Source organism: Myxocyprinus asiaticus, chromosome 3 (assembly GCF_019703515.2).
Source record: "Myxocyprinus asiaticus isolate MX2 ecotype Aquarium Trade chromosome 3, UBuf_Myxa_2, whole genome shotgun sequence".
NCBI classification, from domain to species: domain Eukaryota; kingdom Metazoa; phylum Chordata; class Actinopteri; order Cypriniformes; family Catostomidae; genus Myxocyprinus; species Myxocyprinus asiaticus.
This window is the reverse complement of record NC_059346.1, coordinates 28955772-28969594: the sequence shown is the minus strand read 5'-3', so window position 1 is coordinate 28969594 and position 13823 is coordinate 28955772. Positions and strand designations below refer to the sequence as shown.

General features: G+C 39.2%; 1 protein-coding gene across 6 annotated transcripts in view; it reads left to right on the top strand.

The window, feature by feature from the left end:
- Positions 1–13823, top strand: part of LOC127420916 (disabled homolog 2-interacting protein-like) — a 189964-nt gene that overhangs the window by 122924 nt on the left and 53217 nt on the right. For all 6 annotated transcript variants that reach the window (XM_051663547.1, XM_051663536.1, XM_051663529.1 and 3 more), the window contains 3 exons: positions 3095–3248; positions 8474–8572; positions 9925–10479. In XM_051663547.1, coding sequence (XP_051519507.1) covers positions 3095–3248; positions 8474–8572; positions 9925–10479 — 808 coding nt within the window. The remainder of the gene's footprint in view (positions 1–3094; positions 3249–8473; positions 8573–9924; positions 10480–13823) is intronic.

Here is a 13823-nt window from a genome sequence, read left to right as displayed (position 1 = left end):
CGGACGGATGCAGAAACGTGTTTGGTGTAAACTGCCTTTTAGGAGGCAGCATTATCAAGTTGCCTACCTTTTGGAACAGCCTTTTTGTCAGGAGTGTGCCTATGATGCCTTAAAATGCTGCCTCCAGAGGCAGCTCAGTAGGTTTTGAACAAAGCAATCTCTTGCTTGAAAGTTGATTTATCTCTCTGTTCGGAGAGAAAAATATGGGTTTTATGTCAGAGAGATTGATACCATCTACCACCAGCTGTGTCTAAAGACCTTATACAGTACATTTCCTATGTGTGTCAGTTAACCGCAATTCACCTGGTTTCTGTGTCAATTCCATCAATTCTGTACATCTCTTTACAGCATATATCAAGGACTGAATAGTAGATCTGCTTTGTAGCAAACACTAATTAACATCAGTACAGATCAACACTGTCTTTGTCCTAGATGAGATCTCTCACTCTAATTACAGCTGTAAACATGTTGAATTTTCCAATGATATGTTTGCTATCTCGCCATCACTGTTTATAATGGATGCGGAACATGTTGAATTGGTGAGACAGGAGTGATATTGACATTTTAAATAGCTTCATTCTTCACACATGCTGCAAGCACACACACCACACAGATCTTTCTCTATGTTCTGAACCATTTTCTCCTGCATTTTATATTTGTAACTTAACCAAAATTGAAATGCATGGCAGAATTTAACTTAAAACTCTGCTGTCTCAGTTGGAAGTAAAGTTTTTTGTGTGTGTTTGTGGACAGTGCATCCGGAAAGTATTCACAGTGCTTCACTTTTTCCACATTTTATGTTATGTTACAGCCTTATTCCAAAATGGATTAAATTCATTATTTTCCTCAAAATTCTACAAACAATACCCCATAATGACAACGTGAAAGAAGTTTGCTTGAAATCTTTGCAAATTTATTAAAAAGAAAAAAGAAAAAAAATCACATGTACATAAGTATTCACAGCCTTTGCTCAATACTTTGTTGAAGCACCTTTGGCACCAATTACAGCCTCAAGTCTTTTTGAGTATGATGCTACAAGCTTGGCACACCTATTTTTGGGCAGTTTCTCCCATTCTTCTTTGCAGGACCTCTCAAGCTCCATCAGGTTGGATGGGGAGCGTCGGTGCACAGCCATTTTCAGATCTCTCCAGAGATGTTCAATCGGGTTAAGGTCTGGGCTCTAGCTGGGCCACTCAAGGACATTCACAGAGTTGTCCCGGAGCCACTCCTTTGTTATCCTGGCTGTGTGCTTAGGGTCATTGTCCTGTTGGAAGATGAACCTTCGCCCCAGTCTGAGGTCCAGAGCGCTCTGGAGCAGGTTTTCATCAAGGATGTCTTTGTACATTGCTGCATTCATCTTTCCCTCGATCCTGACTAGTCTCCCAGTTCCTGCCGCTGAAAAACATCCCCACAGCATGATGCTGCCACCACCATGCTTCACTGTAGGGATGGTATTGGCCAGGCGATGAGCGGTGGCTGGTTTCCTCAAGGCATGACGCTTGCCATTCAGGCCAAAGAGTTCAATTTTTGTTTCTCATGGACTGAGAGTCCTTCAGGTGCCTTTTGGCAAACTCCAGGCGGGCTGTCATGTGCCTTTTACTGAGGAGTGGCTTCCGTCTGGCCACTCTACCATACAGGCCTGATTGGTGGAGTGCTGCAGAGATGGTTGTTCTTCTGGAAGGTTCTCCTCTCTCCACAGAGAAATGCTGGAGCTCAGTCAGAGTGACCATCGGGTTCTTGGTCACCTCCCTGACTAAGGCCCTTCTCCCTCGATCGCACAGTTTGGCCGGGCGGCCAGCTCTAGGAAGAGCCCTGGTGGTTCCAAACTTCTTCCATTTATGGATGATGGAGGCCACTGTGCTCATTGGGACCTTCAATGCTGCAGAAATTTTTCTGTACCCTTCCCCAGATCTGTGCCTCGATACAATCCTATCTCGGAGGTCTACAGACAATTCCTTGGACTTCATGGCTTGGTTTGTGCTCTGACATGCACTGTTAACTGTGGGACCTTATATAGACAGGTGTGTGCCTTTCCAAATCATGTCCAATCAACTGAATTTACTACAGGTGGACTCCAATCAAGTTGTAGAAACATCTCAAGGATGATCAGTGGAAACAGGATGCACCTGAGCTCAATTATGAGTGTCATGGCAAAGGCTGTGAATACTTATGTACATGTGATTTTTTTCATTTTTTATTTTTAATACATTTGCAAAGATTTCAAACAAACTTCTTTCACGTTGTCATTATGGGGTATTGTTTGTAGAATTTTGAGGAAAATAATGAATTTAATCCATTTTGGAATAAGGCTGTAACATAACAAAATGTGGAAAAAGTGATGTGCAGTGAATACTTTCCGGATGCACTGTATGTGACTTATGAGTGTTAATTCAAAACTGGATTATAGAAAAGTGCTATACCTCCATTTCCAGCATTTACAAGACTTACAGTGGCCCTAAAAAGTGTTTGTATGCTTTTGGACACTTTAAATGTCTCACTGCATTAGATACAAAAAATTACACAAATTGGCATCTACTGTATAAATGATCACACTGGTGTCCTTTGCAAAAACTGTGCATAAAAAGATTGTGTATGCCATATATAATTTCATGATTTTTTTAATATATATTTTGCTATGTAAAGCAAGACAAAGAGTGGCTCAAGTGTCCAAATACATTTTGGGACCACTGTATCTCTTTAGGAGAAAACTGGCTATCGGTATTGTCTTCACACTGTGAAAACTCAAACTATATTGTTTGTTATAACATCTGTTATTCTTTTACCCTAGAAACTACTGTATCCTTTAAGTCTCTTTAGTGTACCTACCGTCTGTGTTATCTCAGCATAAATGTCTCCAGATAGCACCAGAAAACATGTCCTCATATTACACCTGCAAATTAGGTAACATTAACACTTGCTATATGGTTGTCATGGAGTTCTCAGGAACTAATTGGATTATCACTGAATGGTGTTCTTTTAAGAGACTTGTTTTACAATTTTTTTAGAATTTACTTGTTTAGGATTTTGAAAGAGCTTGAGCAAGTGTGTATGAGAGAGACACTAAGTCACTGATTTGTGTCTGTTCCCTTCTCAGGTCTCATCTAATGCCCAGGCTGAAGGAGTCGCGCTCTCACGAGTCTTTGATCAGTCCCAGCAGTGCAGTAGAAGCTCTGGACCTCAGCATGGAGGAGGAGGTCCTTATTAAACCAGTGCACAGCTCCATACTCGGACAAGATTTCTGCTTTGAGGTATAGACGCCTCTTTCACTTGACATTATGCACATACCAGTCCCACCAAGATTTTGCGGCACATTTTCTTGATTATTGCGGTGCAGAACAACTGAATTTGCAGCATTTTTTGTGTTGTTTTGCAGTGAAAACTCTCAAATAATTATATTATATTTGTGTAATTTCTGGCAATGATGGTTTAATTGCAATTACTTGTAAATATTTTGGTGTATAACTGAATATGCAGCAAGCAAAAAATAATACACACATAAACACCATACATTTAAGAGTTAAAACCTGTGATATAATACAAGTTCAATGAAAGACCCTTAAAATAGATTAAAATAGTAGACCTACAATAAAACTGTAGACTAAAAACACAAATGAGTAGAGATTACATCGCCTGATCATGATCATTCGACCAAAAGCAGTTATTTGAGATAACCCTGATTATTGAGAACTTTAAATTGTAACTATATTTTACTATCCAAATAAGGGAATTTTAAGTGAACATACCAAGAACGCTGCTTTTTTGGGTCTCATTTTCAGGTGCAACAGTGCATTATGGGGCACTCTAAATAAACTCTGCAGCTAATTTCTTCATCTGTGTCACTACGTGTCCTTAACACTGTTACAACGACCAAGAACAGTTGCCATTATACAAATGTTAAATTAAAGTGAAACCAGAGCATTTTGCATTCAATATAAAATTCCTTGTCTAAACTTTTCGCAGGACCAATCACAGCAAGCATTTAATATTCACGTGCTCTTTATGAGCTGCTCTGAGTGCAATCTGTGGTGCAGGGTCAGTCAATGCTGTTACTGTAAGGTGGAGATGATCGGATAGCAGCTGTGCAGTTGGATGTGTCTCAACTGTGTCAAGCTTTTCAAAAATTGTGTTTTTCCACTGTCAAGCATGCAGAAAAGCGATCAGATTACCTCAGATTCATGGTTCATGTGTAAAAATGGCAGAAGTTATGCAAAATTGCAAGCTACCACAAAAAATGCAGACAGTGGTTGAATTAGTATTAATTTTTGCGATCGCAATATCCTGAAGGGACTGACATACACTCACTGAGCACTTTATTAGGAACACCTGTACACCTACTAATTCATGCGATTATCTAATCAGCCAATCGTGTGGCAGCAGTGCAATGCATAAAATCATTCAGATGCAGGTCAGGAGCTTCAGTTAATGTTCACATCAACCATCAGAATGGGGAAAAAATGTGATATCGACCGTGGCATGATTGTTGATGCCAGATGGGCTGGTTTGAGCATTTCTGTAACTACTGATCTCCTGGGATTTTCACACACAACAGTCTTTAAAGTTTACTCAGAATGGTGCCAAAAACAAAAAAACATCCAGTGAGAGTATCAGAATTAGAGAGTGAGGCTCAGGACCCAAGTGCGGAGTTTTAAAATACAAAGGATTTATTAACACAAAAAGGGCAAAAACAAACCAAAACTCCCACAAGGGGGAAAAAACAAACATAAACTACCCCGTAGGGGAAAAAGGTAATCCAGGGCTGGGGCAGAAGGCAGCTGGGAACAGGACCGACCGGACCGGGTAGGGATGAACAGAATAGGAAACTAGACTGACCGACAGACTGACTGACTGGAATAAACAAACAAATACACAGGACCGACTGGAAAACATGACTGGAAACAAGACGAACTGGCACTGGACAGCAAACACGAGGAGACTAAAATAGGGAGAGAAATCATCAGGTTAACAAGACAGGGCAGGTGTGACTAATAAACTAATAATGGGCAAACAAGGAGGCAGGGTATGACGTAAGACAGGGAGACACGTGGCGATACAGAAACAAAACAAAGCCACGTGCTCTCACAAGACAACAAAACATCCGAATGGCATGAGCGCACATCGCCAGGAAAATAAGGCAATATATGGCCGTGCCAACCGACAAACAATACCACGCATTCTCACACTAAACAAAACCTGAGCGTACATCACAAGACAAACGCCATGTAATACACACAACAGGTGATAAAAACAAGACAGGACACCTGTGCAAGAGTTCAGCCACACACAAACCTGAAATCTCAGACCGAAGTGACCGAACTTCAGCACAACGTGAAGACAGACTCGATGTGAGGCACACCCGTGTTCATGAGAAACAAACATAAACTATTGACGCGAATGCATGCTGCCAAGGTGACATAAGCGCGATGCACCCATGTCAATAACAGACAGACATGGAGTATGAGTGTCCGGATCCCGACACAGACTGAAACTGAACCAGACAGGAAGTCAGGACACAGACACCATACTCCAGACATGAAACAAGACAGACCGAAGACCGCACTGTAGGGAATACAACCAAAACCGTGCACTCACACAAAGACAGACAATGAAACACAAGACAGACATGGGACGATAATGCCATGGTCCTGTCAGACAAAAACCCAGACTGACAGAGTGACAGGACCGCGACAGAGCGGCAGTTCTGTGGAAGAAAATGCCTTGTTGATGAGAGAGGTCATAGTGTTCCTAATAAAGTGCTCCATGAGTGTACATACACTGGCAGCCAAAAGTTTGGAATAATGTACAGATTTTGCTGTTTTGGAAGGAAATTGGTTCTTTATTTCACCAAAGTGGCATTCAACTGATCACAATGTATAGTCAGGACATTACTGATGTAAAAAACAGCACCATCACTATTTGAAAAAAGTCATTTTTGATCAAATCTAGACAGGCCCCATTTCCAGCAGCCATCACTCCAACACCTTATCCTCGAGTAAACATGCTAATTTGGTACTAGAAATCACATGCCATTATATCAAACACTGCTAAAAGCTATTTGGTTCGTTAAATGAAGCTTAACATTGTCTTTGTGTTTGTTTTTGAGTTGCCACAGTATGCAATAGACTGGCATGTCTTAAGGTCAATATTAGGTCAAAAATGGCAAAAAATAAACAGCTTTCTCTAGAAACTCGTCAGTCAATCATTGTTTTGAGGAATGAAGGCGATACAATGCTTGAAATTGCCAAAAAATTGAAGATTTCATACAAAGGTGTACACTACAGTCTTCAAAGACAAAGGACAGCTGGCTCTAACAAGGACAGAAAGAGATATGGAATGCCAGATGTACAACTAAACAAGAGGATAAGAACATCATAGTCTCTAGTTTGAGAAATAGACGCCTCACATGTCCTCAGCTGACAGCTTCATTGAATTCTACCCTCTCAACACCAATTTCATGTACAACAGTAAAGAGAAGACTCAGGGGTGCAGGCCTTATGGGAAGAATTGCAAAGAAAAAGCCACTTTTGAAACAGAAAAACAAAAAGAATAGGTTAGAGTGGGCAAAGAAACAGACATTGGACAACAGATAATTGGAAAAGAGTGTTATGGATCTTTTTTTTTTTCTGCTTTTTCTCCACAATTTGGAATGCCCAATACCCAATGCACTCTAAGTCCTCATGGTGGCGTAGTGTGGTGGAGGACAAATCTCTGATGCCTCCGTGTCTGAGACAGTAAATCCACGCATCTTATCACATGGCTTGTTGGGCGTGTTACCGCGGAGACATAGCGCATGTGGAGGCTTCACGCCATCCACCGCGGCATCCACGCACAACTCACCACGCGCCCCACGGAGAGCGGACCACATTATAGCAACTACGAGGAGGTTACCCCATGTGACTCTACCCTCCCTAGCAACCGGGCCAATTTGGTTGCTTAGGAGACCTGGGTGGATTCACTCAGCACACCCTGGGATTCGAACTCGCAAACTCCAGGGGTGGTGGTCAGCATCTTTACTCGCTGAGCTACCCAGGCCCCCAAGTGTCATGGATCTTAACCCCATTGAGCATCTGTGGGATCAGCTAGACTGTTAGGTGCGTGAGAAGTGCCGGATAAGACCAAGTCAATATCTATGGCAAGTGCTATAGGAAGCGTGGAGTGAAATGTCACCTGAGTATCTGGACAAACTGACAGCTAGAATGTCAAGGATCTGCAAAGCTGTCCTTGCTGCACGTGGAGGATTTTTCTGATGAAAACTCTTTGAAGCAGTTTAAGCCAATTTCTTTCCATATGAGCAAAATCTGTACATTATTCCAAACTTTTGGCCGCCAGTGTATCTGACCTCTTTTAACTCTCAATACATAATTTTAATTCAGTATTACAGTATATTGCAATTCATATACATTTCTATTGCCAGCATTCTGAGCCCAGTTTGTAAATGTGGTGTTTGTTCCCTTGAATGGAACTGTGTATTTGAGGAATATCTCTCAATAAATATGGTTCAGTATTTTTTTTATTTTATTTTTTTGTACCCGAGTACACTGAAAAAATGTATTGTCAGTGTCAAGTAACTAAAACAAAATTTGCTTTATGTGGTAACATGAAGTTAATTGTTTGTTTGTTTTTTCACATGAAATTTTTGTTAACATATAATAATATTTTATTTATATCAAAATTATAACATGACTACATTAACTTCACTACATAGGTTACACCAACAAAAGTATTTTTAAGGTTTAGATCAAGTAGAAATAGAACCATAAGTTAACAATTGCAAGTTACCACTTTTTACAGTGTTGGAAGTGACAGAAATGACTGATCATACAAGAAATGTGTGACTTGACTTTTTTTATTTTTCAACTTCAAAATTTCACTGATCGAAAACCAGTAACAATATACCAACATAACAAAAGAAGCCTCATTTTGTATGTTTTCTGTTGAAAAAGCCAGCAGTGCTGTTCACCGACATGTTACATTTTGGATGCTCCTTTGGTCAGCCAGCTTCATGAAAGGGACCATGCTAATTCACCAGCATTTTGTGTTGGTGAACTACATGGTCCACCAGCTAGACCAGGTCTAAACCAGCACTTACCAACATAATCCATCTTGGACCAGCACTGAAATTCACTCTGTTTGAAGAGGATTAGAGGCATACACACAGGACACATTCTTGTGTTAGAAAACAGGTAGAGATTGATAGAATAGCTCAACCAAGTTGCATTCACTGTTCCAAGTGATGGAACTCGGTTGATTTATCTGTCAAATACTCAAGTACACAAAATGGCTAAAATGCTCACATTTTGCACCTTTTTCTTGCCAATTTAAAACACCTTTTAAGATTACACTGAAATGCAGTATATGCTTGTTCTTTTGTTACTTACATAGCAACAGAAACATACTCAGATGTACCATCGCTGAAAGCAATCCAGAAGCTGTGACATTCCTGCAGTAGGCTGACAATTATTGGCTTTTTTTCCAGGTGAGCACCTCCACAGGTAGTAAGTGCTTTTCTTGTCGTTCAGCCGCAGAGAGAGACAAATGGATGGAGAACCTACGACGAGCCATCCACCCTAATAAGGTAAAGTTGCCTTCCTGCAGTGGAAGGGCTGGAAGGCGTCACTTATATACCTGCACTGACAAACAATTATACATGACATATCTGGACAAATGCAGAACTCTGATTCCTGTAATTATAAAACACTGAAAAGAAAAGAGAAAGATATATATATATATATATATATATATATATATATATATATATATATATATATATATATATATATATATAAAATCTGTATTTATAAGAGTGACTATATATAGGGCAGTGTTGTCTCTCTCTCTCCCTCTCTTTCTCTCTCTCTTTGATATAAGCACAGGAGAGAAACTGCAAAACATATGGTTGCTTAGAGAGGCCGCCAAGAAATAAATCTCATCCGACAGCTTATTTTACCAATCAATGATTAAAAAAAATGTATGATTAATTTTATAGAAAAAAATCAAGCACAACCTTCAAGATATAGTGCCTTCTTCACAGCTTGCTCAGGGATGCATTTAATGTCTCCCCATCGTTCAGTCATACATTTTAATTACTCAATGGGTTTTGGAGGTGAGCACCGCTGCCAGGCATTAGAGAGCTTTGCTGTAAACAGATGACGCTTTCAGACAGATGTTGATGCTGTCGCAGTGTGGAGAATATCATAGCTGCTGCAACACAGGCCCATTTCTGTCGGCCTAATTAGTTCATTATCTGTGATGAGGGCACACAGTGGAGCACCTCAATACCAGGTTTTGCAAAATCAATTGTCTTAGTGTGCATTTATTAGTGTGGAGGATATCTGTGAGCACTGAAGCCCTAAACAGTATTAATTTCTCTGTACAGTCAACAACTATCAGTCATGCCTTAATCTGTGCAGTTCAGTGATTTCATGAATGCTCTGTGGCCTCAGAAATAACCGTGACATTTAGTTTTATTCTGATCTCATCCTCCGCTACCTTTTAAGTTATACTGTAAAGGGATATCTATAAATTAACCTCTATTAGAAGTCCAGAAACGCTTAACCTGGACTGCAGCATGATGCAGGTCAAATTTATGGCTGGGCCTCGTATATTAAACCTCATGATCTCATGCTGGAAAGACTCTATTTAAAAAGGCCAGAGAATGACATTCACTGTTGGATGATGTCATGCAATATTTTCTGCACCTTCCTGCTATCTTTATAGGAAGGACATGAAGTGATCTAAAATAAATGGCCTAATAATTTCAAGCCAAGGGTGGGTGATCTGAAACAGAGGGTATTAGTGAATCGAATAGAGCACCATCTCTAAATCACTGACCCCATTAGATGTCACACTCTTGCGGTAATAATCTTTTATGATGCGTGGCATCATATCCTAATAGTCCAATGACCTCACTTTGCCTCCTGTCTCTAGGACAACACTCGGCGGGTCGAGAACACTCTTCAGCTCTGGATTATCGAAGCAAAGGACCTTCCAGCCAAGAAAAAGTACTTCTGTGAACTCTGCCTGGATGATGCCCTTTACGCACGCACGACCTGCAAGCTGAAAACGGATAATGTCTTCTGGGGTGAACATTTTGAGTTCAATAACCTCCCTACTGTCCAGAACATCACCGTCCACCTGTATAGGGACTCAGACAAAAAAAAGAAAAAGGACAAGAATAACTATGTGGGACTGGTGAGCATTCCAGCAGTGACTGTCACGAGCAGACAGCTGGTTGAGAAATGGTACCTGCTCAGCCAGCCCAATCCGGGTAAAGGGAAAACAGCAGGCCCTATGGTCCGCATCAAGGCCCGTTACCAGAGCATGAACATCTTGCCTATGGAACTCTACAAAGAGTTTGCAGAATATACCACAAACAACTACATGCTGCTCTGCTCTGTGCTGGAGCCAGTCATCAGCGTCAAGAACAAAGAGGAGATGGCTTGCGCTCTGGTGCATATACTGCAGAGCACCGGGAAAGCTAAGGTAAGGTGAAAGTATACCTATCTTGCCATTTACCATATTTTCTGTAATATACTGTAAGTGTTATTGTAAAGTGATTTAGAAGTTTTTTTTTATTTTTGTATAGTATAAACAAATGTGGCATTTTTCATGAACTTTAAAGTGGTTATTTAAACTAGACGCTCCAGATTAAAACAAGCCCAAATACAACATGAGACGATAAATAGATCTTGATATAAGCTTCATGGAGTGGCTTGACCTGCTAAGAGGCTAAAGAGAGTGTTTTTGTGTTTTGTTTCTTTTTCCTCAACAACGTGATTTTGACCAGGTGCAACTCAACACAGTGACTCAATATAGTGGTGGGCATCAGCAATATTACAATATTATATTGATATCTGGGTTGCAATGCAATAATATCACAATTCTTTATGTTTAGTGTATTGCGATTTGAAACTGTGATATGTTGCAAACTTTTACTCGGTTGTTTCTCATTCATCTTCATAGGTCCCCTTGCCTTGCACAACAAGTGCTGAATTTACTGCTTTACTTCATCATAGGGTCAGATAAGTTTTGTAGAGCACAGGCACATCACTGTCACAAAAATACCTGATGTGACGTGAGGGAACAATGTACCTTGGATAAAACATATGCATCATAGCATTGCAGTCTCTTGCAATAGCTGCAGAAATGTGAAGCTTATAATTTTATAAAAGCACTTACATTAATTCTTCTGTTAAAGCTCCTGTATTATTTGAGCTGTAAATTTGTTTAAATCTTCATTTTAACAGTAGTTTTAGGGTTTGTTGACTACATCATCATGGCAATGACGTTGTAAAATTGGCTATAACTTTAAACAGAAAAGGTTAGTAAATGATTTTATCATGCTAAAATCATGTTAACATGCATATTGGTTAAAGGAATAGTTCACCATGACGTAAGCTTGTTGGTAAGGTCAGGCGTCACGTGGAGGAGTCAGGAAGCGCGTCATTGTTTACATAGTTTTTTTTATTATTATTATTTGGAAATTATTTTTAATTTTAATTCATATTGTTTTGAAATTGTTTTAGACTGTTTTGGTTTGTGAACGGCACAAGTTTCTCTTGTAAACAATGATGCGCTTCCTGACTCCTCCTCCACGTGACGCGTGACCTTACCAACGAGCTTACGTTATCCTTCTCATGAGCACACGTCACAGAGGTGTACAGAAGCGAATTTGTAGTTAAAAAGTATTGTTTTGTTTCTAAAAATAATTAATCGTTTGCGTTCAGAAGAACTTTATTTGTGGACTGGAGTCATGTGGATTATTTTGATGCACCCTAAATATGCATTTTGGACCGTCAAAAAATGGAGTACATTCACTTGCATTGTTTAAAGGAGGAGGCCTGAAATGAAATCCTAAAAATCTTAAATTCTGTTTTGATGAAGAAAGAAACTCAGATACATCTTGGATGGCCTGAGGGTGAGTAAATTATCAGCAAATTTTCATTTTTGGGTGAACTATTCCTTTAAGTCTTGTGGCCATACTTTTGAAATAGTAAGTATTTTAATGTTCCCTTCCATTACAAGTGCCTCACTGGAACCCAGATGTTTGCTTTTTTTAAAGAAAAAAATAAATTTTTGTGGTAATCAATATTATGCCACAAATGTTGTTGATTGATCATAACTTGTAATGAACCTGGAATATTCATTTAAATTCTTAGCTTGTTCTGAGTTTGCATTTTGTTTGAATAGAAATAGTCTTCTCGCACACTTGCTCTGAGTGGTGGTCAGTCTCTTTTTTTCCTAAAGGCATTAATGAGAACAAAACTAAAAATGTCTGTTATTGACATTAAAATATCAATACAATATTGTCAGATAAAATATCACGATACTTTGAAATACTTCAAAATACACCTTTGGAGTATCTTGCATGAGGACACGATGGTGATAGTTCATGAATTTTCCCTTGCATGGTTTAATTCTGTTTGTTTACATATTCAGATCTTTAACCACTAGGCTACAACACCTTCAAGGTCGTAGACATGTTCTGAGTCAGTATCTGTCTACTGCAAACATACCATTCATATTTTAGATAGGTGGAGAATAGACCTTTAATATTGCCCTTTTGTAATTTAGCTGGAACAAATGTGCATTTTTATCTGGAAATCGCTGACACACAAATACATGTCCCGTGACTCATGATGTCCTAAAGAGACTTTATATAGTGACTCATGAGTTTTTAGCTGCATAAATCTTGCAACTTTCCAATGTTTCAGTGTTATACCGTTTTGACCTATCATAAAACAAATGAGTGGGGATGTGTAACCGATAATATTTTATTGAAAATATTTGATCAATTATTAGTATAATTAATATTTATATATTTAATTAATGTTTACGTGTAAATACTTACCTATTTTCGCATTTTGTAAATATTACAAATCGATTTGCTTTTTCCTGACTTTTCTATGTTCTGCCATTTCAATGATGTTCCTATTGAACTTCAGAGGTCACAGTGAATCAAAAGCAATCCAATTGCTGTTTGTTATCTCTGCTGTTGCATCCTTGGTGTTATTCCTTGCTGTCCGGCTTGACAAAGGGATCCTATGTACATGAAGAGATTGTGTGTAGTTTGTGTTGGCTACATCCCTGAATCTTTGTATTTATTTCTCATGCTGAGAGGTATTTCAGAGGGATTATACCAACCCCCACCCCCCGTTATATTATAAGGGAGGGAATAAGACAGCACCTCTTATCACTATTGGCTGGTTTAGCTTCTATCAGGCTGTGATTGACAGATCCTGGGTTGTTGTAGATGGAATGTTTGCAGTGACTCACAGGATGATATAAACACAAAGGCGAAATGACCTTAGATGGAGGTGGATAAGCCTCTAGTATATGTATGGCATGTACTGAAGAGCATGTTTAGATTGCACTAACCCTGTCATTTTCATGTATGAGAAGGAACAGGATAGACCAAAGATATTGTTGCTGCTTACTTTTTTAGATATGAAGCCTAGCTTTTCTTTTACTGAATATTCTCATTATTATAGCCTATATGTGGAGTCTAATTAGACAAACTAAGCGTGAAACAGGCTTTTCAGTGAGTTAATCTGCCACTGTGTTTTTAATCAGGGTCAAGGCATAAGGGTCATGACCAGGGTCATGATTTAATGACCAACTATCAGAATACTGATTTATTTATTTATTTTTATTTTATTGTTTTATTTTTTTTGCTTTACAGGCCAGTATGTTTAATTCAAAAGCTTGCAGTCACCCGTCAAATAGTTCTTCTGGTGCCATTTGCTCTAGCCGTGGAGAATCAGTTAAATGAAGCATGAAACAGGTTTTTTACTATGGGGTTGGTCTTCTCTGTGGCAATGTTCATT